This window comes from Felis catus, chromosome A1 (genome assembly GCF_018350175.1).
Source record: "Felis catus isolate Fca126 chromosome A1, F.catus_Fca126_mat1.0, whole genome shotgun sequence".
NCBI classification, from domain to species: domain Eukaryota; kingdom Metazoa; phylum Chordata; class Mammalia; order Carnivora; family Felidae; genus Felis; species Felis catus.
Genome location: NC_058368.1, coordinates 225,627,844 through 225,655,246, shown reverse-complemented (window position 1 = coordinate 225,655,246; position 27,403 = coordinate 225,627,844). Strand labels below are relative to the sequence as shown.

Genomic DNA, 27,403 nt, shown 5'->3' with positions numbered 1-27,403 from the left:
TTTTTTAACAAGAGGGGCTGCTGACATTACTGTCTTGTGGAGGGTTTTCCTCTCTTCGGGGAGATTACAAAGAGCTGATGTTTCCCAAAGCAAGACAATTTCTATTTTTCAACATTTGACGGCTAGTTTCCCATTTAGTCTTGGATTCAGCAACGACATACATTGAATACTAAATTTTCTTTGTTCAGACAGCTTCCTGTAACACTCACATTGTTTCTGATCAGGCTATGGCATTAAAACACTAAATTCACAGAGCCTGCCCATGAAAACACACGATGACGCTCTATCAGGAATTATCAAATTAGGCATGACTACCTGGTCAGAGTCCTTAAAAAAGTCAGCATCGCTACTTAGAATACAGACCTCTCATCATGCTTAACAAGAAAGCAAAATGAAAAACTAAACCAACCACAAAACATACACCAACCATCTCTTCCATAAGAGACAGCTGCCCAAGAATTTCAAACCAAATCCTTAAAAAAAAAAAAAAAAAAAAATTGTGAAGGTTTCACAAGGTTTCCTTTTAAACTAGATTTCTCTAAAGCTTAATGGCAGCATTCAGAAGCAGAGAAGTAGGCCCAGGAGACAAAGGGAATTTTTCTATTTAATGTTAGGTTGTAATAATGTCATATATGCTCCCAACCCTCTATGATGAAAGGGCTTTACAGACAGTGCCCGGGAGGTGGTGTCCTTAAAGACACAGCCTCAGTCTAGCGCTGCTGTAAATCTTACCTTCTGCGTGTTTGGCTTGATACAGCGAACAAAGAAAGGATTAGAGCAGCTTAGCGTTGCCATTAAGGAATGCAGCGAGTCCTATTAGAAAGAAAAAAGTATATGTTGATTTAGTCTCTTATTATGTCATTCTTTAGATTTCTCAGCATCTCAGGCACTCCTCAGAAACAGGAAGAAACAATAGAAATCAGGAATAATTTTTTTCTGATTAATGGAATATTAAGTTTTAACACTGTCATCCTCATATAAGATAAAGCCAAGGTGCTACAATCGATAGTCACTGAAATTACTTCACAATATACAAAACTCATTTGTCACTTCATTGGAAGAGTATCATGGGGGGGGGGGGGAACCAATATTCTGTTAACCACCAGAAAGCAACTCTGGGCTATTTCGATGTTTGGTACAGAAAATCTGGGCTGAATGCACTGTCCCACTGGAGGTTTTTTCCTCCTAATTCATTATTTCCATTAAGATGACAGTCTGTACCAATAATTCACACTTTCTCACTCTTACCCAGAAGTCACCAGGCAGATCAAGCTTCCATAATACTGCTTTATTATTATTTTTTAAATTTTTTGTTGCTATTGTGATGAATTTTTAACATTTCCCAATGCAGACAGAGCATGTAATGAACACTCATCACCAGCTTCGGCTCATGGCTAATCTCATTTCATCCAGTCCCCATCTGAGGACACCCTACGCCCAGCCCTTGTAGAAAACGGCGTTTTTAGTTCATCCCTCAAGATTTCATATGTGCTATTAAAGGCTAAACATTTCCAAACCTGTATGTAACCACCATAGCATCATCCGAAAAAGCTTGAACAAGAATTCCTTAATTCCAATCTTAAAAGAAGCAGGTGACTCAGATTTCATACAAAAATCCTCAAGTGTCTCAAATTTCATAATTTTTAACCGGTCTGTTCCTTGAAATGAGAATGCAGATGAGGTTCCTGTACTGTACTTAGGGTCTTTCAGTCTTTTAATCCACTGGGTTTCCCTCCATTTCTTTTTTCTTCTTACAATTTTGTGGAAAAAACTGGGTCGTCTACAGCACTACATTGGTTAGTTACTTCTCGGGTTCGAAAGCTTTAGGATTTCTCACAGGTGACCAAATGGCCTGGCATGTGTGGCCCTTCATATATATATATATATATATATATATATATATATATATATATATATATATATTAATATATATTCTGGTGCCAATTTAACTCCCTATGAGACATTCTGTCTGCTGGCCTCACTGAATCAGTCTTCCGGGAACACGACCCAACGTTCCTGCCTCAGGACTCCTCCTGCTCAGTCTCTCTACCTGGAAGGTCTGAATGCACTGGACCGCTCTCTGCCATTTCCTTGATTCCTAGTGCAATTTAATCCCCAAATATCCACAAAGCCTTCCAAGGCAACTCCAGACAACACTGCTCTAGAAAAAGGTAATATAACAACTCCACTGGGGGATTAGAAACCTAGGTTTTAGAGTCAGACAGGTACAGTTCAAATCCTAGCTTTAGTCCTCAGAGGGCCTGAATGGTCTCCATTTCTCCAAACCTCAGTTTCCTCATCTATAAAATGGGGACAACAGTATGTACTTATAAGATGGGAGAAATGAACAAGATCATATACGTGATTAGTGACTGGCACATAATACGTACACAATAAATGGTAACTATTTTTTTTTTTAATTTATTTGAGACAGATACCGTGTGAGTGGGGGAGGGGCAGAGGAAGGGGCGGGGGAGGGAATCCCAGGCAGGCCCCGTTGTCAGCACAGAGCCCAACATGGGGCTCAAACTCACAAACCGTGAAATCATGACCTGAGCCGAAACCAAGAGTTAGATGTTTAACTGACTGAGCCTCCCAGGTGCCCCCAAATGGCAACTGTTTTTATTATATCCTATCTAGGTGAAGCCTGCCCATCATATCTCATGATCCAGCTGTTAGCAAGGTTGGTGAGTGTCTGGCTCATTGCCAACTACGTTGTACAACAGGCCTCACACAGAACCCCACCGGATGCATCCAACTCCGAATAACTAAGTGAAAGACTCTTTGAAGGCAGATTTAATAAATGTCTATTGACTCATACGCCTCTCTTTCTCTTCCTATTAGGATTTGTTACTTGGGGGTAAAACAGAACAATTAAGGTCAGAAAATGGTCAGGGGCGCCTGGGTGGCTCAGTCAGTTCAGCGTCCAACTTCGGCTCAGGTCATGATCTCACGGTCTGTGAGTTCGAGCCCCGCGTCGGGCTTGTGCTGACAGCTCAGAGCCTGGAGCCTGTTTCGGATTCTGTGCCTCCCTCTCTCTCTGCCCCTCCCCCACTTGTGCTCCAGTTTCTCTCTCTCTCAAAAATAGACATTAAAAATTTTTTTTTTCAAAAATGGTCTTCACATGCTCTACCTCTAAACTTTCTAAAATGGCTACATATTTAAAATGCAAGTAGAATGGTCCCTATTTCCTTGAATTCTGGACAAGGTAACTGACATGGATCTTATTTAAATGCGTGCTTGCTCAGTCGTTATTCCCAGTTATGATACTGTAAACGTACCCGGGAAAAATACAAAAACCAAACATGGGAAGAAATACACTCTATATTCATATGAGCCTCTAAATACAAATCAAGGTGACCCCAAATGGCCAAATAGTCCTTCAACTTAGAATAGGTAGCTATTTAACAAGACAAAAAAAAAAAAAAAAAAAACCCAAAAACAAAAAACCAAAAACCTACATGTTTTCATCTCAGAAAAAAGCAGATTTTATTTCGAAAGCACTATCTGGTGACATAAAAGAAAAAATAAAATAAACGCTTTCCTGGACCTCACATACGCCAATCCCTGTTTCCAATTCCTAAAATCACAGCACCCATAAATTCGTGAAAGCCAGCAGGACAGACTAACCTTGAACTGTGAGCTCACTGTGGGCCGTCGGTGTTTGCTTCCACATTTCAAGGTATCCTGGTTATTGCGGCTTGAAACGTGTTCAAACAGGTCATAGATGAAGTCGAATCTGTGTGAGCAGAGAGGGGCAGGGCCATGAGGGCCACGCACCCGGTTATCAGGGGCTGGATTACTATAATTACAACACACTTTCCCGATGAAAGTAACACATCGAGTCCAGGAAGAGCTAAGACAACTTCCAAAGATTTCAAAACAACCACTGCCCGAGGGCTTTAGGCACTGGGGGGAAAAATGGTGGCCGCCTTCTGAGCCCCAGTCTTGCAGAAGACAAACGGACTGGGATGAAAGTCACCCGGGGTGGCATGCCAGCAAGGAGCCCTGTGTTTCCAGAGTGCCACCTATGCTTCTGCAGCCCTGATGTCTTTGCCCGTAGGAGGGAGATGTTTTCGCACATCTCACTGTATCTCGAAGATCCAACCAGTTCACAGAGGGAAAAGTGAGATCTGCAGTGAAACACAGTAGGGTTTCCATCCTGCCCCCACCCCTTCCAAGCTACAGGACCAGGGCAGATGCGTGACTTACCCTCCTTTTGCAGAAAAATGAGGCTAAGTTAAGAATCTGTCCCACTGTGCTGGCGGTGGGGTGGGGAATGAAATGAGAAAATGTATACCAAAGGCTGAGCACGGTGCCTGGCACAGCGTCAACGCTCATGTTAGTTTGTTGCTGTTAACGCTGAAAAGCTCTATAAAATTGCCCCTACTAATAAAAAGTAAAAGGCTTCCAATAATTTTTTTGTTGTTGTTTACTTACTTTTGAAAGACAGAGAGACAGAGTGTGAAGAGGGGAGGGGCAGAGAGAGGGAGACACAGAATCTGAAAAAGGCTCCAGGCTCAGAGCTGTCAGCACAGAGCCCGACGCGGGGCTCGAACTCACGGACCGCGAGATCGTGATCGGAGCCGCAGTCGGATGCTTGACCAACTGAGCCACCCGGGTGCCCCTCCGATAACTTTTTATCTTTCTTGCATGGAAGACGCTACAGCTCTGGGCAGAGGAGTGGGGATGAGTGGCTTCACTGAGACCAGGAAAGGCAGGGACGATGTCTGAGGATCCACACCTCCTGAGGTGGCACCATCAAAGGCGGCCCTGTCACCTCTCACTTTGCCCCCATCCCTTTTTCGTTTTTGTTCCAGGGTGCTATTACGTGCTCTTTGAAGTTCTCTTAGTGTGCTTTGAGCGCTTCAGAGGAAAGCTCTGTTTCCATGAAAGTGTCACAGATGTCAAAGGTCAAAGAGCACAGACCAAGCAACAGCCCAAGCCCCTCATTTTTGCAGAGACAAACCTGGACTAAGAAAGAAACTCTTTTACTCCAGTCACAAACCCACTTTACGTTTTGACTGAGGCGACCAGCCAAATGTCACCTTGCTGACCTCCACACCTGTGATCTTTTCACAGCAAAATGCTTTTATTTAACATGAAGGTCATTTTTAAATGTATCAATTAAAATCTAATAACTAAGAAATTGCTTTGACAGCGGATAGAAAAGTACCATTGCTATGGTATTTTGAAAATACCACCATTTTTATTATTGTGTGTGTATATATATATATATATATATATGTATTTTTTTTTTTTAAAGTAAACTCTATCCTCAATGTGGGGCTTAAACTCACAGCCCCAAGATCAAGAGTCACATGCTCTGCTGACTGAGCCAGCCAGGCATCCCTGAACATCTCCATTTTTAAAGAGCTGAAAACTCATCTAAAAATAAGAACAGCTGGGGAGCCTGGGTGCCTCAGTTGGTTGAGCGTCCGACTTCGGCTCAGGTCATGATCTCATGGTCTGTGAGTTCGAGCCCCGTGTCGGGCTGTGCTGACAGCTCAGAGCCTGCTTCAGATTCTGTGTCTCCCTCTCTCTCTGCCCCTCCCCTGCTTGTGCTCTGTCTCTCTCTCTCTCTCAAAATAAATAAACATTAAATTACAAAAAATTACAAAAAAAATAAAAGCAAAAATAGCTGCCAATGTTGTAAACAGGGAATCTTCACACAGGAGAGTTCAAACAAATCGAAATACCTTCCATTTCTAAACTCCTATCTGACCCTGTGGGTGGGCTTCCTTCACCTCAATTCAGTCTATGTGACAGTGTAGCCACATGGGGTTGACATTCCTAAAAGTATTACAGATTTTTAAGTAATTGTGCTACTTTCCCAACCTAGATAATAAAAATGTTTCTGTCACAGATTCACTCTGGATCTGAAACAAGTATCGAAAGCTTTCCCTCTGGGCGATTCTCCCCCTTTCTCTCTCACACAGCCTCCTCCAAGCAGCTAAGCTAACCAACTACCGATTTAAGGGCGTGAATTTACGATTCGTGCACGAATCAATGCATGTGGAAGTTTGTAATTTTAGCTGGATGGCTGTTTTTTCCTGACATCCCTTCAGCTAGAGACACACGGGTCCTTCGGACCAGAGGATGAAAGCAATTGAACACGGAGCTCTCGGCCTGTTGAGAAGAAAGGTCATCCTGGGCAAGGCCTTCTGTTCTTGAGCCAAGCAGAGCAAATCAAAACTAGCTGTCGATTCGTGGGCAAGGCCCTGAACCGCCCCCAAAACTACTTCCCTCATCTGCTTAACAGGACTGACAGTATCTACGTCATAGATACGCTCTTCTTATGGTACCTCATTAAATGGTGGTCAATGCGACTCATATTATTTTCTGTATCGAGGTCATTTGATTAATGAAATATTGCCCGTGAAAGAACACAGTAAACCAAGCTGCTTCCATACCAATTTTTTTCTATGTTTGTAAATTTGCACAAGGAATGCTTTGCTTGCTAACAACATATGGGGTTGGAGACCGACATACCGGCTTTCTCGGAGCAAGTTGAGAAGATCATCTCTGAAGGTATCTCTGTTCTTCTCCAAGATGCCCCGGACATCATACTGCACCTGGTTTAAAAAAAGAAAAGAAAAAGAAAAACCGTACAGTTGGTCAAAAGAATGATTTCAGGTCATAGGCATCCCCTTTAAACGCCAGACCCATGAAAGAAGTCATTTCAACATATTTATGTTGGCTTCTGAAATCAGCTATTTTTCTAGGTACCAGACGGGCAAATACCCACAAGGATCTCAAGTAAGAAGTTACCTCTCCAGCGTAGTGCTTCACTCCAAAATTGTTCACTGCAACTCTAGGCTTCACGTAAAAGTGGTTATTCTAATAAAAAAAAAAAAAAAATACAAGCGCCTAATGTCACTTACTGATTTGCACAGACCTCCAGAGACAATTGACTACCAGAGACAGTGAAAACAATCGCAAAGCCCACCACAGAGCAGAGGTTGAGGACAGAGCATGTGACGCAATTTTATCGAAACCATGGAGCTCTTACCTGGCCTCACAGCAGTGATGTTAAATTCTAAACTCATAAACTGAATGTGGGCATATTCTGACAAGGAGCCCCAAATCTATCCCTTCAACGGATTTCAATTTGGTTCCAGCAATTGGAGAAGAGCTTTGGTTTGAGAAGAGAATTACGTGTGGAGAGCCGAGGAGAGCCAACAGCACCGAAATAGCTTGTGTGGAATCTTAACCCACAGATCTCCCACTCAGACATAATTAAGAATTGGCAGGTTTTGACATACCGCGTGTTGATTGTGTAACTTCTCCAATAAGGTGCTGTCTGTGGCTTGTGGAAAATGGCTTTCTTCATTGATAAGAGCCAGGAGACCGAGTTTCTGGAAGACAGAAGAAAGGTGAATTGAATTCGAAGCTGAATGTCTACCTCAACATATTTCCTCTCTACTCTCTCAAGTAAGTGGTTAAAGGAAAAGTCATAGAAATTTCTTGGATTAAAAAAATTCAGGGGGCGCCTGGGTGGCTCAGGCGGTTAAGAGTCAGACTTCAGTTCAGGCCATGATCTCGAATAGGGCTCAGCCCCGACAGTGGGGAGCCTACTTGGGATTCTCTCTCTCCATCTTTCTGCCTCTCCCCCACTTGTGTGTGTGCGCACACACAAGCGCTCTTTCGCGCTCTCTCTCTCTCTCTCTCAAAATAAAGGTAAAAAAAAAATTCAGAATGATACTATAAAGACATCCAATGAATTTAATTTCCACACACACATGGAAAAATGGAACCCACCATAATTTTGTGAACAAAACTTTTACACTGTCCAGTCTACTCCTGGTGCTGGCGAAGCTTTTGATGCTGACTTAAAATCCAAGGGAAGCCAATGCACACACTGTTGATTCTAAAATACTTTGTTCAATGAAACAATAAGTTTGAAGCAGCCAACTATTAAAATTCAACCTTGCACATTTACATGTATGTTTCCAAATGGTCCATTGTGTTCTAAACATTCACATCTTTGATGTGCATGTTCGCACAAGCTATTCTGTTCCCATAAATATGAATCAGCCCAGCTGGACACCCTTGGGACTGGTAACAAGCCTTCAACAATGTTACCTTCTCAATCAGGTCCAGGCATTCTCCATTGTCTATCCAGTCAATATCTTCCCACACTAATCCTTCCCTGTGGAAAGATTTAAAAGGGCTAAGTTATAATAAAATAGAGTTTTAAAACTAATTTATGGCTTTTTATTTTTTTTTTACATTTAAATGGAATTCTGTGAGCTCTTACCTGCTATATTCTAGTTGTTCCAGCGAAAAAATATGCTTGTTGAAATATTCCTGAAGTTTCTCATTTGCATAGTTTATATTGAACTGCTCAAAGTGATTAACCTAAGGGGGGGAACCATTCAACACGTATCTTTAGTGCCCTTCCTATTACATACAAAGGTCAAGAAAGAGCAAAAAAGAAAAAAAAAATCTTCAGAGAAAAATACCAGTATTCATGTGAAGAGAGTTAAGTCAATAAGTGGATAGAAAAAAATTCATGCATCCCACCCATGAGAAGCATACCTCGAAGTTTTCAAATCCAAAGATGTCAAGGATGCCAATAGATTTAAAGTCATCTTTGCCTTTGATCCTACTGTTAATCTTCTTAATCACCCACTCGAAGCAGCGTGCATAAAGTGCCATGGCCAAGGAGTCTCTGCTGTCTTCTGCCTGCAGGAGAGGGGGACACGGTCACCGCCTCCCACTGACCACAGAAGCCCAGGCAGGTGAGTCCATCCCAGACCCCTCGGGGGACACGCACACACACTGAACAGGAAGAACACCCGTGCACCCGACACCCAGAAAGACGCGGATGTCTCAAGAAAGAGTAAAATGGAGTTCACTCACTCGCTCTACACGCAGGAGCCACCGAGACTTCTTTCATTCGTATTATTTTTTTTAAATCTAATTTATTGTCGAACTGGCTCCCATACAATACCCAGTGCTCATCCCAACAAATGCCCTCCTCGATGCCCATCACTAAGACTTCTTTGAAATATCAGGCTTTCAAACTCAAGTTTTTATGTTAATTGTAGGAAAGAATCTGAACCAGTATGGGTAGCTGCAAGTTTTATCATGTTTAAAACATGGGGCACCTGGGTGGCTCAGTCGTTTGAGCGTCCGACTTGATTTCAGCTCAGGTCATGATCTCGCAGTTCGTGGGCTCGAACTCTGCGTGGGGCTCTGTGCTGACAGCGAGGAGCCTGCTGGGGGTTCTCTCTCCCCCTCTCTCTGCCCCTCCCCAACTCGCTCTCCCTCTCTCTTAAGATAAATAAACTTAAAAAATAAATCGATATTAGACGGGCTGGCACATATAACTAGCTTCAGACAGTAACAGAAGCAGAAATACATAATACTACATAATAATAACAAATAATCATGGTTAGTGTTTATTTAGTGCTTACGTATCTAGCACATTTATTACTATCCTTACAAGAATCCTACGGCTTAGGTATGACAATTACCCTTGCCTTACAGAGGAGCAAACAGACACAACGGATGCATTCTCCAAAGACAGAAAATAATATGTCAGGACTCGGACTCAGGAACCCTCCATCATGCCCGGTCGGTCCTCTGGAACACCCTGCTACGCTACCTCTAAGAAAATGAACAACTCTGGTCTATTCCCTTCGGCGTGGGTATCTTCTTTCTTTCGATCATGAACCAAACCCCTTTGAACGGTTTGCTGTAGTGCCTCATTTGAATCAAAGCCATGGATCTGAAAACCCTGGGGGTATCCGTTAAGACGAGTTTTGGTGGCGAAGCGCGTGTACCTGTTGAACGGTGAGGGGCGTAAGGATCTCCTCCCCCCTGAGGAACATGGACCTCTGCGTCAGAGCATCCGTGAGCTGTGCTGAGTCCAACCCCAGTAACTCTGCAGACCTGCCCAAGGCTGGAAATGAAGGCAAACAAGGCAAAAGTGACTGACCCAAGAAGGAACGGGCCACGGGACCCCAAAGGGAGCCCCACGCAGAGACATGGGTTCAGAGCTAACTCCACACTGCGACACGTGAGGCCAGAGAACATTCCTAAATCCCGTGGGTAGAATCTAGAGAACGCACATTTCTTCGCTCGTTTAATCACTCCCTTGATGAGTCTTAGGCTAGTGGCCTGACGCCCGGACCAAGTGTGGTCCTGAGACCCCGGGTCCAAGACCCCGCCATAAAGGTTTGCAAGGTCCTAACTCTTTTCAGTGATCCAAAGAGGTCGCTTGCTGTTTCTTTTAACTCTCATTCCATCACCGCAATACAGAGGAGTTTCCAATGGCTACACGACATAAGGGAGCTCACCAAAGTGACTGCAGCAGGTAAGAGAACCCAGCTGTCCTCCCCGACCTCTGATATTTTCAAAAGGTGCAAAAATGTAAGCCAATGTTGCCCTTCTCGCGGATTTTCTTCTGTTTGGGAAGATAGTCTTTTGAATAAAAACACACTATTTATTTCAATACGCAAGGGGCTTCTGATGGTGATTGCACAATTAATTTTCAAAAACATCTCAGTTTTTATTTCTAATGCGATAACATGAACAGACATGACCCACATAAAGGAAAAAGCCCCGGGGAGTCCTCTATGGTTTGAAGATGATTGAGACGCTCTGGGACCAAACGCGTGAGAACTGCTGACCTACAGCTCTGGCCTCATCTAAGGCCACTTCAAACTTTAACTCATCTGCCCCCCCCCCCCCAAGCCCTTGTGCCCTCACACGTGGCTTCCATCAGGAAACTCTCAAGAGTAAACACATCAACTACTTCTGGAAAGTGACTATTGACGTGGCAATGTGCATATTCGCTCGTTTAATCTTGACAACACGGCCGCGCTTTATAGACCAGAAGTCAGTGGTGTTGAGGGGACACGTTATAACCCAAGGAACCGGCCTGTGGCAGAGCTGGACCCTGAGCCAAGCGGTCAGGCTTGAAAACAGGGTTCACCATTACACTGCGTCACCACTGGAGAACTACGAAAAACTACAGCGACACTACGCCCCTGACCCGTAACACTTATCCTACAACCATCCCGGTTGCTCATTTCTTTACCGGGTCCATTTTCCTCTTTTCTTGGTAAGAATGAGAACACAGCCACCATGCCACCCAGCAATCCCTTCTTAGATGCTTGGACCCTTTCTCGGCTGATCATTCGCATCAAATACAAAGTTCTCTCTCCCGGGCTCAGAAAGCCCTTTCTGCAAAAGGGCGGATTAGTAAATACTTTAGGTCCAAGTTCCCTAGGAGGAAAAAGCCAAGGAAGGGAGGAAGGGAGGAAGGGAGGAAGGCAGGGGTCATCTTACCCGTTTTGAAGGACACCTGGGCCCCACCAGCCGTGATAAATTCTATGTTCCCAAGATGTAATACACCAGCAAGCAACCTCAAAATTTCCCGAACTTCTTCCTTGCTGAACTGCATGACTTCCATTGCCGTCTGAAAGACAGTAACTGTGTTCAATTTTTTTGCGGGTGTTTTCCCCACGCTAAAGAAAACGAAAACCTCCCCCGCTCAATCAAAGTGTCAGGTATTGCTCTACAGGCAAGAAAACAGGAGACAGACTCACGGGCCCTCAATTTCAAGGGATAAAGACCTTGCAGAGCCGCACAGAAAATAACGTGATGTTAGGGAAGAACTGCAGGGGCACCTGGCGTGGCTCAGTGGGCTGGGCGCCCGGTTCTTGATTTCGGCTCAGGACACGATCTCACAGTGCGAGCGACATGGCCCCACGTCGGGCTCTGCAACGGCCACGCAGAGCCTGCCTGGGACTCTCCCTCTCTTCTCTCTCTCTCTCTCTGCCCCTCCCCTGCTCACGCTTTCTAACTAAATATTTAAACGTTAAACAGACATTGAAATTAAAAAAACATTAAGAAAAAAGAACTGTAGAATGTGGAGCGCTCACCCCACCAATGGGGAAAAATGAGACACCTTACGGAGAGGCTTCCCAGTTATGTCACAGCAGAATCACCTCAGAGAGTCACAGTAATGACGGTGATAAGGAAATGCTTTTTCTGTAGATACTGAAGCATAATGGAACATTTATTTTCTTCCACATGAACTGGTGGGGTGAGGGGGAGACTTCATGGGGCTGCTCCAGCATAAACTTTGGAGGCTTCCCTTGACGGTTAAATGCAGCAGGGACCCAAATCGGGGGAATAACATTCTTTCTTAGGAACTCTGTAGACGGGAGAGTCTCTGCTCCTTTTATAATAGATCCCCATGGAACAGATGAATGGAGAAAAACACACCAGCGACTACAGGAGACGAGGTCTGTCCCCAAATACAAGTATCCTGACAGCGGAAGCCAGGCGTCTTCTGAATCCCACCCAAGATGTGCTCATTTTCTAGTGTGATGTAGAAGCCACATGCTTGTCAAGAAGAAACCACCCCTCGCCCCCAACTGAGGACAGAACTGTTGGCCACACTGACGAAAATAACCCACCAGGGGTTACGTCAGACCCACAACGTAATAACTACGACAACGACAATCACTTTGGGAGACCAGGAAGGAAACCACGCGCCATTTTGAAGCAACAGAAATTAGACAAGGAAACAACCAGGGATTTAAAAATGTGAGAAGTTTAACTTCTTTTTAAGGAGACGACAATAAAGGGAAAACAAAGGGCAACAACAATAGGCAGGAAAATTTAAAAATTATAAGGGAAGGAGCCATCGCTTAAGCTGTAATAAAAGACACATGAGCAAACCAACGCAACAGGCATTTCTTATTGGAGCAAATGCAGGATAATAACTTCTATTAAATTAGCCAAAAACTTGTGGATGTTAAACCTAAAACTGGTGAAACTGGGACATTTATGCACTGATCACCAGTACACAAGTTAATATAATCTTTTGGGAAAATGAGACTCTATGGTAGCACTGTGTTGGCCACAAATGTGGATAACTGTCGAGTGTTCACAGAGGTTAAGTAACTCTCACAGGGCTACCCAGCCAAGATTCAAAATCGGGCCCCACGAACACAGAGTCCATGAACTTATTATCCAGCCAGATGCTATTACTTTCTAACGACATAAAAAGAAAACGCAATCTCCTGCGTTATCTTCCATAACTTCAATGCTGGAAATTTACTACAAAGAAAATCTCAATAGAAAAGAAGTTCTGTAAAATAACCCCCATGGTGTAATCTTAACACGTTAAGAGAAACTATTTACTCAGGGGTGAGAAGACTCATTTCATGGGTGCAAACAGAAATTGACACAAAGAATAAAAACGATTAGTCAAGTGCTTATCAATTAAAAAGAAACATACGGAAAATTATTCAAGTTCACTTATCCTAAAAGTTAAAGGAATGACAGTTAAAGAATACAAATAATTTCTTATTCTCAAGCCTCTTGAAACGGTGGTAAGAACCAAACTAAACAGCAAAATAATTACAAAGCACCTCCACTGTGCTAAAGTTAGTATTTTCCATCTTCATGGTTAAAGTTATCCTCCTATATTAATAAGACCTATTCAACACTAACTTATAAAAATTCTTAGATCATAGAACGATATGGAAATGTAAGTCTTCACTGTTTAAATCAACTACTTGGAGTCTATATAACACTAAGAGGAAGTAAGACTTTAAAAATACTAAGTTTGCAGTAGCACAAAATGTCAAGCTATCAAATGAAAAATATTGAGAGATGCCCCATGAAAAAATTCTCTAAGTTCTTAAAATACATACAGAAGTTATACATGGAGACATGAAAGCAAATGAATCAAATGTGCTTACGGTATTAATAAATTTGACTACTTGCAATCTAACCCTAAGTGAGTCAGGAGCATGGTGATAAGGAATAATTATATTAATCATACTATGGGGTAATTTAATGGGTGCAACCAATTACCAGTAATGTGGACATGTATGCTAAAATTACTGGCAAGACCCTTTACTTGTGTCCTATTGTCTTGTTTAAAATCTTTTTAGTCACCATCTCCACCCCTTTGGCAAGAGGAGCCACTTTCTAAAAAAATTTTTTTAATGTTTATTTTTGAGAGAGAGGGAGAGAGAGAGAGAGAGAGAGAGAGAGAGTGTGTGTGTGTGTGTGTGTGTGTGTGTGTGTGTGAGAGAGAGAGAGAGAGAGAGAGAGAGAGAGAGAGCGAGCGCGGGGAAGGGGCACAAAGAGACGGAGACACAGAGTCCAAAGCAGGCTGCAGGCTCTAAGCTGTCAGCCTGACGCGGGCCTCGAACCCACAAATTGCGACACTGTGACCTGAGCCGAAGTCAGACACTCCATCGACTGAGCCACCCAGGCCCCCCAAGAGTAGCCGCTTTAAAGCTTATTATAATGATCTTATTTTCTCAGCAGTAGGGCTCAAGACTCAAAAAACCATGCCGGGAAATTCTCAGGATAGTTCAGAAGCACTGAACAGCAATTTAGTTACGAAACTGGCAAAAAATTACACAGAATATTTTCAGTAACGTCCTTATTAGGCACAGAGAAAAACAGGTGTTTGGGAAACTGGGGGTTGGGGGTGGGGGGGATGACAAATATGTGATCTGGTCCCAACCATGAAGAGACAAAGGAAGCCAGGCTCATCACCCTGGAAATGAATAGAAAAGAGGGGCAAATTTCAGATGCCAAAAGGTATACCCACTCCGGGTCTCAGGCAGTTGGCTGTGAGGTGCGGAGACGCCATTCCAGAAGGCAAAGGGGCCACGGATGAATCTTGAACAAATGGTGCCCCTGGAATGGTGGAAGTGGAGGCTATTCTGGCCATAGTAAGTTCCAAATAAGCAATCTGATAATAATTTATCATGGGGAGCCTGACTGGCTCAGTCAGTAGAGCATGTGACTCTTGATCTTGGGGTTGTAAGTTCAAGCCCCACGTTGGATGCAGAGATTACTTAAAAATGAAATCTTAAAAAAATCATAATTTATCATGTAACGCTCTATGAGGCAATATTATGTTATTTTATAATATAAATTTGCTTATGCTCCCAAGTTCTCTACCACTGAAAGAGACTGAAGTTTTCACATTTGGCAAAATTGAGGTATAAAGTCCGCCTTAATAAAATTGGACTCATGTGGAATGAATTTATGTATATATATACATGGGCTCAAAACAACTAAAAACCCATGGATATAGCCAGTAAGGCTGGGTCCAGTCCTGGTCCGCAGCCAAGCACTCTAAAAATATTCAACATTTGTGGCATAAGAGAATCTGAAAAGATTATCACCCAAAGACTCCTGTTATTTCTCACACATTTCATCCGCCCCCATTCTGGTGGGTCAAATGCAGGCAATACAATAAATCAGTTGCTCTCATTGACTTGAAATGGCTTGCATCTAAGCAATTTCTAGGGCAACTTGAAAGGCTGCATAAACAAATGGTTATGAAACACAGAGTCTGCCCCGGGGGGGAAAAAACAAACAGGTCCCCTATAGCTCCCATGATACTTTACAGGCACTCATTTATATTCATGCCAAGTGGTGGCAATGATAAACTCTAAAAATACATAAAGCAAGTTCTCAGTAAAATAAAGAAAATTCTTAAAAGGTCCTATTGCCAACTTTAATACAGACATTAAAGTTGATGGATCATTTTTTTTTTTAGTAGCTAAGAATGAACACCAGAAATGACATTTTCATACAGAATTCACAGAAACAATTTCTCTCCATGAACATTTCAACATATTATGCAAACAAATGTCCTTCAGGCTTAACGGAATGTGGTTCCTTTCCTTCCTTTGGTCCAAAAACCTCTGGGAAAAAAGCTTCATGAAATTGAAATATGAAGATACCAATTTATTTATTTAAAAAAAATTTGTTTCAGAGAGAGAGAGAGAGAGAGAGAGAGAGAGAGAGAATATGCATGCCTGGGGGAGTTTTTAACCATTCCTGTGTCACTCCTGGTTACAGAGTGCTGCCTAAGGCAGAACAGTGGGCTGGCTGGCATTGATAGGATACTTACGATTATATTCCCATATTACAGAAATGACGATTCTAGGAATATAATCATAACTAGGTAATCATGAAAGGCAGCCTATTTACTGTAAAAATATAACACAGAATGATAAAATAAGATTGTAGAATTCTGCCTCACGAGAGAACATTTTTTGTCCATTTTTGTCTCAGCCTTCTTTCTGCACACGTAATTACTACATGAATTATCGTATATCAAATTATACATAAAATGTTTTTTTAAATAAAAGGATTATCTAGTGTTGCAGCTTATCTTTCTCAAGTTTAAAATAAATTTTCCATGTAATTGAATATACTTGAACGTGTTTTGCTTGCTGTAATGGATCTTATTTTACCAATATAACAAATTATTTAAGCCATTCCCCAATTTGCGATTCTTGCAGGTTTAGCTATAGAAAAGAGAATTTTTCCTCCTTTCTGAAAAGGTGCGCATCGTTTTTCTTTTCTGGCTGCGTTGCTTAGAACTTCCAGAAGGTTAAATAATAGTAAAAATTACATGTTCCTGATTTTACTTACTAGCAGCTAAGTTTTCATTTACATTTCTGGTAGGTTGACACTAAAAAGTAATCACAACGTAAATATATAAAACTGAATACTTGTAAACACATAAACGGAATACTTGTAAGCTTGTTGCGTACCTCTCTGTCAATTTCACGTACAAATTGTTCTTCCTTTCTAGATGATCTTTCCATCGTAAGATCAGATTTTAAAGGCCAAAACCTACTCTTTCAAATAAAGAATAGGAGCCAGCAATCACCGAAGGCAGGGCAAGCCTCAGAAGTTTACCAGTAGTTAACAAAAAGAACAAACGATTCTCAATCAGAAAACGAAGCCCCCAGAGGAAAGCAGAGGAAAGCCAAGGGAGTAACTTCTCAGGGGCACTTCCAGAACAAGGAGAGGACTGATGCCCAGTGCACCCTAGTGGCCAGCGAGCTAATCAGTACAAGACCTGCCATTCTTGGATAATTATCTGTCTTCTGCCACAACGTCCTTTTATCACAAAGCATGGTTCTCCAGCTTCAAGAAAGAAGAAGAAAACCGGAAAAAAAAAAAATCCCAAGAGAAGTCTTTCTTCACCAAAAATGAGTTTTTATATTTATTCGAACACACAGTAAAGACCATAATAAACGAACTGAAACGGGATGAAGTCTGAGTAGTGACAAATCCAGGGGCCAAATGAAACTGGGAAAGAAAACTTAAAATACTTAAAACACATTTTGGAAAATCCAATTCACAGGGCCAAATCCCCTGCTGTCCAGCCTACGCAGCAAAAAGGCACCCTCGGCAGGGGGCTTTTTTTGTTAACAGGTTCAAGAGAGGAGAGTGGGCAAAAGAAGTCCAAGCCCCCCGCCCCCTGCATTACAAATGACAGATAAAAGACCCACAGAGGGAAGATGATCCTGATATTTGAGCCAATCCTGCTTTTAATTTCATTTTCAACTTAAGACATGAAAAAATGATGTTATGAGATGCATTCACTTAAAAAAATACCCTGGTTTCATTCCACAAGGCATTTTTATGACGAATCTAGAAGAGCAAATGGGGATAGTCAAGAGAGAAGCGTTGACAGCTGTAAAGATAAGAACCTGACAGACAAAAGCAGGTACCACCGACCTGCCTTGTGGTTTAGAGTCTTTGGAGTTAAACTTTCCACACCAGCTCTATTAGGTACCGTGTGTGGTTAGGCTGGTCACCAACCTCCCCGGGTCGCAGGGTGCAGACAGCCGGGATTCCTACCCTCAGGGTTCAGAGCAATGAGAGAGATGGCCGGGGAAGTCCGTACGGTAAGTGCTCCATGTCAGCTGCACTGACAATGGTGACTCCACCCTCGATCCGCTGTCTCCAGCTACTACAGCAGTGACTCTGGCATTTCTGGAAGAACCACATCAGCAAAACCGACCGGCCACTCTCAATCAGGTGGGGCTGTTAATAAAGCTCCACAACCAGGCTTCCTGAATGTTGTCACCGTATAACAAGTCCTTGTGATATCAGAAAACTACAAGATGCTTACTTATCCACACCTCAGAGTTGTAAGGTGACTATTCTTGCAGAGAAACAAACAAGATCCTAACAGTTACTTGGTCTAATGGTTGACAGATTTGTTTTTAGCCATGGAAATGGTTATTACAAAAATACACACACACATATAATATATACATATTTAATATGATATATTATATATATATTTGTAAGCTCAAAAAAGAAAGCTTGGCATGATCCAATGTCAAGCCTATGATTTTTTTATTTTTAGTGGACTGTTCCAAGTCAACCTCCCATCTGTCCTGAATGTCACAGACATTCATCCAACTTCTAAAGAAAGAGGATTCTCTTCCAGTCTGGAACAGTCTTTATCATGAGTGGGAACAAGAAGCTAGCACCTGTTCTCGCACAGCGGTGCAAATGTAATTACTTCATGAACAAAATATTGTTTGAAACAGAAAATGAAACGTGTCACTTATTTTTCTAGGGGGCTGTCGCTCTTAAGAAGGCAAAAGAACAACGTAACTTACAATCACTTCCCTAAAGGATTCCTGGTCACTGATTGTCTTGTCTTCTACACATCCAGACTGACTCAAGTAGTGGTAGTTTTCTGGCACAGATAAATAAAATTCTTCTGCAAAAAGACAACGAAAAATGGAGTATCAGTACTTGACTGGCCAGGATAAGACAGAGTCCAAGAGAGTTTTCACTTTGTAACTTCAAAAGATAAAATACATAAATAATTCTATGCTAACAGCCCCCTATTAAAATACAGAACTCTGAATCATCACCTAGAGAAAGCAAAAATAATTTCATTAAATTAGATGGCATGATAGAAAATGTTATTTAAAAAATAACTGATGAGGACCCTGTCTTGGCTGTTCTCTCTTAAAAACCAAATGTTTAGAAATTAGCTTTATTTGAGTGTGGTTTAAGAGTAAACCAGTTACGAGGTGTTATATAGTTTCTCATCAATATTGTACAAGTCGGAAAAGTCTCAAGATTCCAAAAACAAACAAGACATTTAAGACTTCCCTTTTGATGATTTCCCCCCTACGTTATTTGGCTCTAAAATGGACTCAGCATCTTTTGGCCCGTCTCTCCCACGTTTTGTTTCAATCGATGGAACACCAACAAAGCCCAAAGAGAGTTTTTGCATTTACCGACGGCTTTTCAAGGGAAGACAAGTTGCTAGTCCGTGTTTCCCCGCCGGTCTCCCACCACTCACCTCTCTGTTCATGTTCTAGCCCTGCCAGCAGTGCATAGAATATGTGATAATTCCTTTCCCCGGGGTTTTGCCTTACTACTCGGTTCTGTGGAGAGAAATCAGATTTCGACTCAGAGAGGTTTCCTCTGTTTAGTGAGCACAAACCAGTAATTTCCAAAGATCAATTACTACAGAAGAAAATGTGAATTAAACGTTTACTTACTTTTTCTAATAAATCTTCATGCGAAAAGCAATGGCAAGTCAAGGAACAAAACAAGGAGATCACATGCTCAATTACCCTTCAATTTTCTAGACTTTGTGGCCCAAATAATGACAAATCCCTGCCCTTTGGGCACCTAGGTGGCTCAGCCGGTCAAGCGTCCGACTTCCGCTCAGGTCATGGTCTCGAGGTTTGTCAGTTCAAGCCCCGCGTCGGGCTCTGTCTGTGCTGACGGCTCAGAGCCTGGAGCCTGCTTCAGATTCTGGGTCTCCCTCTCTCTCTGTCCCTCCCCCACTTGCACTCTGTCTCTCCCTCTCCCTCTCTCTCAAAAATAAACATTAAAAAAATAAAATAAAATAAAAACAAATCCCTGCTCTTTGACACAGAGACCTCCAGTGCCAAGAGACAAGCCAACAAAGCATAGGCTATTTCACCTAAATCCAATTCAAACAGGACACATGACCTCCTCGGAGGTGCCACACTATTTGACAGAATTCATTCCAAACAAAAAAACCTGGGGCGCCTGGGTGGCGCAGTCGGTTGAGCGACCGACTTCAGCCAGGTCACGATCTCGCGGTCCGTGAGTTCGAGCCCCGCGTCGGGCTCTGGGCTGATGGCTCAGAGCCTGGAGCCTGTTTCCGATTCTGTGTCTCCCTCTCTCTCTGCCCCTCCCCCGTTCATGCTCGGTCTCTCTCTGTCCCAAAAATAAATAAACGTTGAAAAAAAAAAAAACCTGACGCTTGATAAGGATTCCAATTTTCCTGATTACAGACAGTATCGAAGTTTCCGAAAGAAAGATGGTTCTCCTGGAATAATTAATAGGTCCGACAGAGTAAAAGTAGAGCAAAACCTGGAATGTGTCACATTCTTTAACTGCCCTTGTGGTAACCAAGAACAGTTCGTCCTTTTACAGAGTCAAATACTCAAAACAAGAACCACAAGAAACAGGATACAATCGACAATTCTCCCGCCCTGAATATTCCCCTTCTGGCAGATGTTCAGCTGAACAAACTTCCCAAAGCGACTGGAGTTGTTGTTGTACACGGTCTTCGCGTTGCCGAAAGCTTCCATGATGGGGCTGTGATAGAAGTGAGGACAGCTTCGTTATCAAATAAACAAGTCACGAGATGTCAATTTCGGCACACCCACTCAATGTCGGTAATATCGCAATATTACCGCACGGTGACAGCCGGTAAGGACACTTACCGTGGGGAACATCTCATCACGCGCAGAAAACCTAATCACTGTGATATACGCAACTAACGGGACATGGTACGTCATTATACTCCATAAAAAAAAAATTTTTTTTTTATTTTTTTTTGTTTAAATGTTTTATTTTCTAGACAGAGAGAGACAGAGCATGAACCGGGAAGGGGCAGAGAGAGAGGGAGACACAGAATCCGAAGCAGGCTCCAGGCTCTGAGCTGTCAGCACAGAGCCCGATGCGGGGCTTGAACTCACGAACCGCGAGATCATAACCTGAGCCAAAGTCGGACACTTAACCAACTGAGCCACCCAGGCGCCCCCATAAAAAAAATTTAAAAAGAAGACGCGAGGACCGCAGCAAGTGTTAATTAGGGTAGGTCTAAAAACCGCAAGAGCATTCCTCACCGATTGTCTAAATATTCAACTGCGGGACAAATCTGAAAGCAACGGGACCCACAGTGACTAGGTTTATTTACAGAAGAGCCAGCTTTCCAAAGCCCCTGCTGAAATGGGTTTATGACCCTCATCATTTTGAACGAGAGATCTTACAGCTCGTGCAGGTGCAGGATACTGGAGCTCAGGGAGTCACTACGGTCTGATCTCGCACAAATTAACTTGGGCTTATGTACATAAGCCAGGGATGGCGCAGGAGAAGACCCCCCACTTAAATTTCGGCCACTGAAAAAGTCCCAGTCCTGGGCATTTCACCCATCTGTTGTCTGTCCCGGAGCAACTCATTTATCAGTAACTTCTTTGCGTCTTCTCCACCTGTAAAATGGGGTCAGACCAGTCAGGAGGTGGAAAACTTTCTGTCAAGAACCAGGTAATAGATCTTTTAGGGGCCTGCGGTCTCTGTTGCAAGCACTCAGTTCTGCCACTGCAGTTTGAAAGCAGTTATCAGCAATAGAGAAACAAATGAGCGTGTCTGTGTTCCAATAAAACTTTATTTACAAAACAGGCTGCAGGAAGATGAAAATGTTCTGAAGATGGATGGTGGTGATGGTTGCACAACATGAATGCACTTAACACCACTAAGCTGCACGCTGAAAAAAAAACGTTTAAAGTTACAAACGTTATGTATATTTTACGACACCGGAAAAAAGGGTATGAATGCTAAAACAAAAACAGGCCACAGGTTATGGGCATCTGGCTGTCGTGTGCTGACCCCGGGACTAAATTCTAAGTAATAGAATCTGTGAAGTCCTTATTGGTTCTAAAATCTTATAAGGCACAAATCAGGTGTTTGGCAAGTGCACATTTAAAATAAAAATGCAGGGGCGCCTGGGGGGCTCAGTAGGTTAAGCGTCCAACTTCAGCTCAGGTCATGATCTTGTAGTTTGTGGGTTTGAGCCCCACCTGGGGCTCTGTGCTAACAGCTCAGAGCCTGCTTTGGATTCTGTGTGTCCCTCTCACTCTGTCCCTCCCCCACTCACACTCTTTCTCTCTCTCCCTCTCTCAATAATAAACATAAAAAAATAAAATAAAAATTCAGAGGATACCTCCCCACACAGCCCTCTTTCAAAAGCTCGCTGCCATCAAAGGTCTCAGTGACCTTCTGCCACGTGGGAGGCTACAAAAATGCCATCTTGGGGCGCCTGGGTGGCTCAGTCGGTTGAGCGTCCGACTTCGGCTCAGGTCATGATCTCGCGGTTTGCGAGTTCGAGCCCCGCGTCGGACCCCGTGCTGACAGCTCGGAGCCTGGAGCCTGCTTCGGATTCTGTGTCTCTCCCTCTCGTTTCCCCTCCCGTGATCATGCTCTGTCTCTCAACAATAAATAAACATTAAACAAATTTGTAAAAAATGCCATCTTGCCAACATGGTGCCTCCACAGGGCTGGATGTTGAGCAGAGGCTCCCTCATCGCTGTGCTAAGACCTCTGTTACACAGTGGCCAGAGGCTGAAATTTCTGCCCGTCACAAGGCCTCCACAAAAGCGAGTCGAGGGCTCGCTGTAAGAGGAGGCTACAGAACGTTCCTCCGAATCACTCAGTCACCACCTCCAACCTGGCCCAGGGGTGGGGACGGGGGGCAGCGGGGGAGACAGGTCAGGTTATTGGAAACTGCTATGTGCATGCTGGGACTTCTCGAGGAATTATAAAAGAGAAGAAAAAGAGAAAACAGACCCACTGATTCTAACTCATCCTTAAATTCGCCAACAGGGAGGACAGTAAGTCCTATTTATCTGAAAGAAGGAACATGATCCCGACATACCTGCTTTCGAGGATAGCTTGTTCGACACAGGATGTCTTCTCTTTTAAGGATAGTTCCAAAGACTGTTGACTGATGACCGATAAAAACTTGAGGATCAATTTGGTGCTTTCGGTTTTCCCTGCCCCACTTTCGCCGCTGCAAAACAAAATGCACAAGCTTGGGCTTCTACTTGCAAGGAGAAACAAACACACAACCAAAAAAGAAACGAAACTCAGTGTGACCCACGTCCCTCCAGTTTGTCCACAGAACACCTGTTGGAAGGCGGGAAAACGGAGGTCGAAATGTCGGTCCCACGAGGCAAGCTTCTGAAGGGCAGTGAAAGCTCTGGCCACACCGTTTCTGGCACTTGCAAAGGCCTCTGTGGCGTGGGAAGAAAACGGAACCACCCCCACTAAGTTAAGGTAAGAGGCTGGAAGGCGCCTATCCTTCCAGAGAGGCCCCGAAATGAGCAAAGATCTCTGCTTTGGTCACTCGAGCGTCCCCAGCCATCTCCACAGCACCTCCGGTGCTGGTGACAGGCACTTGGTATTAAGTGCTCGTCACATGAACAGGCACACCAACAACGTCATTCTGGGGAACTGAAAGCAGGCAAATAAATATGCACAAAAATGCAATTATTCATAAATATGATTGAAGGGGACAAGGGTACCCCACAGGTACTCGACCCACAGTGAATCATTGTATCATCGCTTTCGCAACAGTCCTACGAGGGAGGCTAAGCGTCCGAGCCAGGATGTAACGCCAGGTCTGGGTCCAACATCCTGCAGAGATCACGCTTTCGTGACAATTAAGGGCCAGGGAACGCAGCAGCACGCGGGGAGGGGAGGCCGGTGAGCGAAGTAAACAAGGTTCAAGTTGCACCTTAACGGACCGGCAAACGTGAGTCCCACGGAGAGGAAAGGGAAAGAGTGGGGCACCAGGGCCAGATGAGCTCGGGAAGACCCACGGGGGGGCAGGATTCTGGTTGGGTCAGCTGCACTGAGATCAGAGGCGGCAGAGAGAGAGAGAGAGAGAGCCCACAGGATCCAGTTTGATGGCTCAGGGCCAACCGCCGGAGACAGGAGACAGACGGCGAAGACTAAGCTCATCGAGGTGGCCTGGAAGGAACACGGCTCTGGAGGTAATGCTCCAGAAGGAGCGCGCGGGCTCTCGGGAGGCCAGCTGTTGCTGGTGGTCACGCCCCGGACAAGCTCAGCCCCGCCGGATATGGACAAGCAGGCATGGAGACCAGGGATTTGAAAGGAGACACTCAATTTTGTGTAAGGCACCATGTCCGGTACTTTGGGGAGAACAGACGTAGCCAAAGGCAGGGAACTTGTAAGAAAAGTCAACGAAAGGTCTGAGCAACAGAAGAGCAACACCAACAATATACGAAAGCAGCGCCTTCGTAACTGCTAAGTGGGCGAGATACACGGATGAGCTCCGCGTGGTCCTGAGAAAGCTGCCCTCGTTGAGTGCCACGATCTGGGAAGTTACGCAAGAGGAATTTTGCTGAAATGGGAAATGATTAACCACACGTAATAAAGGAAAGGGAGTGACTCAGAGATGACAACAGCCACGTCCGGCTGGGTCCCACAGACCCACGGGGAATCTACACTGGTCTAGGCAACTCTCGGTAACACCGTTCCCTCTGTAAGTGACCAGGGTAGATCACGGGCTGGTGTGAGGACTCCGGCCGGAGAGACTTCATGTCGAGCGTGCTAAGGGCTCGTGGGGGGCTTTGTGTACACACAAGAGACACCAGGCAGAGACCTCCCCCCTGCTGCAGACAGTACCTGGGAATCCACACCTATCTTGGGACAATAAAGCAAAACCCAAGAAAATCAGAGAAGGCCCGGCAGGCATGGCTGAATCCCCAGACCCGAAACTGCCCTGCCCGGTGTCATCTGAGTTGGGACAACTTCGGCTGGGTTTTCTGTTACCAACAACCAGAATCTTGCTAGTACGCACATCTTCACGTCACTGGCACCTGTCTAGGCCAGGGTCTGGCACACAGAGGGCATTCAGCAGTCAAGCACTGAATGAATGACATAAACTAAGAGAGAAAAATTGCAAGAAGAGATTTAAGTAATGCTTGGCATTTGAAAAAATATATATATACATCTATCTAGTTGTTGACTCTATTACACACACACACACACACACACACACACACACACACACACACACACAGAACTTAAAAAACCAAGTTCTCTAGTTAAAACGTATGAGACAGAAATGATGTCACGTGTTCCCCAAATGCATTTCTTTGTCCTCCATTCTTTGCCCACCACCTGGGTGCCCTCAGGGTTGACACATCTCTAAACAAAATGACACGCAGACTAAAGTCAAGTCTTCTTGCCTTCCCTTGTGGGGCTGCAAAATGAGCAAGAAGTAAAGCATTCCTGTGTAATGTTCCTGAGATTGGGGGGGGGGGGGTGCTGGTTGTTACAGCCATTAGCTTACCCTGACAAATATAACATGTTAAAGATTCGATCACAGAGCAGATACGGTTCAAATTCAAGAGCAAGACTTGGTCAAAGAGAAGAAAACCCAAGACTCTCACTGCCATGAACCAGTCATGGATATCGGTCTATAGCAATCTGCAGTCACATTTTTTCTCACTCTAGCATACTTTTTTCCAGCACCTTCTTTAAGTACATCTTTTTTGGCACAGAATTAAATCTTGAAACAAAATAAAACCCCGACTTGAACGGTGCTCTGTGACCACAGTTCTCAAACATGGTTGCACATCAGAATCACCTAATACACCTCTAACCTGAACTGTAAGGCGTAGAACTCAACTGTCGGTATTTTTTAAAAATTTCCAGGGGCGCCTGGGTGGCTCAGTCGGTGACGCGTCCGACTCTTGGTTTCAGCTCAGGTCATGATCTCCCGGTCTCGTGGGTTGGAGCCCCGCATCGGGCTCAGCGCAGGCAGCGTGGAGCCTCCTTGGGATTCTCTGTCTCCCTCTCTCCCTCCCCCTCCCCTACTTGCACTGTCTCTGTCTCTCTCAAAATAAATAAAGTTTAAAAAAAATTAAAATTAAAAAAAAATAAAAATTTCCAGAGGATTCTACCATGAGGCCAGGTTTGGGAACTGCTACTCTTGAAAGCAGTTTCACAAAATTCAGAGAGGACCAGAGCAGGAGGGGACAGGTGGGGGCTACCACATACGGAGCCACGGAAGTGTTACCTGAACAAGGCAGAGGGTAAAGGTAACCTGATCACAAGGTGACAGGACTCTCCGCGGGTCATACACATTTAAGGAACACCCCCCCCCCCACTTCTCCCTCCTCCTCCTCCCGCCCCTGCCTGTGACGTGAAAAGTTTACTGAGGGTCAAACCAATGCAATCTTCGAAGCAATGGAGGAAGAGCATCTCTGCAGGTAATTCCTTCCCTCCTTAAACATCTGCGCACCTGCTACGTGTCAGGCTGCACTCAGGGCTCACAAAGCACGGATGCGTGAAATGGCACAGTCTGTCTGTGATCTAGCAGCACAAAGACACCGAGCAAGGAGTCACAAGTGTCCCAGAGGACAGGAAAGTTCAGATTTCGGTGGACGGTAAGGGCTCAGTAAAGACCTTTTTGGGGGGAGCAGGAGGGTCGGGCGGCACACTGATAGGGAGACCAAAAAATGAAAACATGCACGGGAGACAAGTGGGTGCAAATTGAAGGGAGAGCGGGGAGACCCACGGGAGGACCCTGCTCAGTGCCCTGGAGGAAGGAAAAGCAGCCAGCAGGGCCAAAGTCCAGGGGACTGAAGGGAGGACAGTAGGGCCCCACTGAGAGGTCACTGCTGTCCCGTCAAGTAGTTCTTTTAATAGAGGGGCGCCTGGGTGGCTCCGCTGGGTAAGTGTCCGACTCTTGATTTCAGCTCCAGTGGTGATCTCACAGGTTTGTGAGTTCGAGCCTTGTGTCAAGCTCTGGGCTGACGGCAGGGAGCCTGCTTGGGATTCTCTCCCCCGCCCCCTCCTTATTCACTCTTTCTCTAAAGAAACAAACAAACATGAAATAAGGGAGTAGGGTGGTGAGGAAGATCACCAATCATCCCCAATCCAGACATTTTCAAGTTAACCATCATTATTATCTATGCAGCATATAATATACATGCTAAATACGTGTGATAGTGTGATTATTTATTATAATATATATTGGGTCCTCATCCTCCTTTCTGACAGAGCTCCTAACACACTTGGAATTTCCTAAATGACGACAGCAATAAAGATGTCATTTGTTATGTTAATGAGGTGACTTTTGGAAAGCACCCAGGTAACCAAAGACTGGGCGGGGCTGGTTGCCTGAAGAGCCAATAACAGAATTAGAAGGTTGGGACTTTCGATTCCTCCCCCCACCACTGGCCTTCGGGGAGGGGAGAGGGGCAAGAGATTGAATTCAATACCCACAGTCAACGATTTAATCGTTCATGCCTAGGTGATGAAGCTGGCATAGAAATCCACGAAAATGGGGGTGGGAGATGCTGTTCCGGCAGCTTCCGGATTGGTGAACCCTTGGAGGGAAGCCGATGGCCTTTTCCCCAGATCTCATCCTACCCATCTCTTCCAGCTCTTTCTGAGTCATATCCTTTTATAATAAACCGGTAATCCAGTAAGGAAACTGGTTTCCTGAGTTCTGTGAGCCACTCTAGCAAATTAATCAAACAAAGGAGTGGATCCG

General features: G+C 44.2%; 1 protein-coding gene across 4 annotated transcripts in view; it reads right to left on the bottom strand.

The window, feature by feature from the left end:
• MYO10 (myosin X) overlaps positions 1-27,403 on the bottom strand; it is a 229,275-nt gene that overhangs the window by 76,948 nt on the left and 124,924 nt on the right. For all 4 annotated transcript variants that reach the window (XM_023239408.2, XM_023239417.2, XM_023239414.2 and 1 more), the window contains 15 exons: positions 22,748-22,882; positions 20,285-20,409; positions 19,335-19,348; positions 19,133-19,217; positions 18,435-18,538; positions 11,302-11,431; positions 9,792-9,910; positions 8,542-8,688; positions 8,261-8,361; positions 8,086-8,152; positions 7,266-7,358; positions 6,772-6,840; positions 6,493-6,575; positions 3,631-3,739; positions 733-813 (listed from right to left, as the gene is read on the bottom strand). In XM_023239408.2, the coding sequence (XP_023095176.2) occupies positions 733-813; positions 3,631-3,739; positions 6,493-6,575; positions 6,772-6,840; positions 7,266-7,358; positions 8,086-8,152; positions 8,261-8,361; positions 8,542-8,688; positions 9,792-9,910; positions 11,302-11,431; positions 18,435-18,538; positions 19,133-19,217; positions 19,335-19,348; positions 20,285-20,409; positions 22,748-22,882 (1,462 nt within the window). The remainder of the gene's footprint in view (positions 1-732; positions 814-3,630; positions 3,740-6,492; positions 6,576-6,771; positions 6,841-7,265; positions 7,359-8,085; positions 8,153-8,260; positions 8,362-8,541; positions 8,689-9,791; positions 9,911-11,301; positions 11,432-18,434; positions 18,539-19,132; positions 19,218-19,334; positions 19,349-20,284; positions 20,410-22,747; positions 22,883-27,403) is intronic.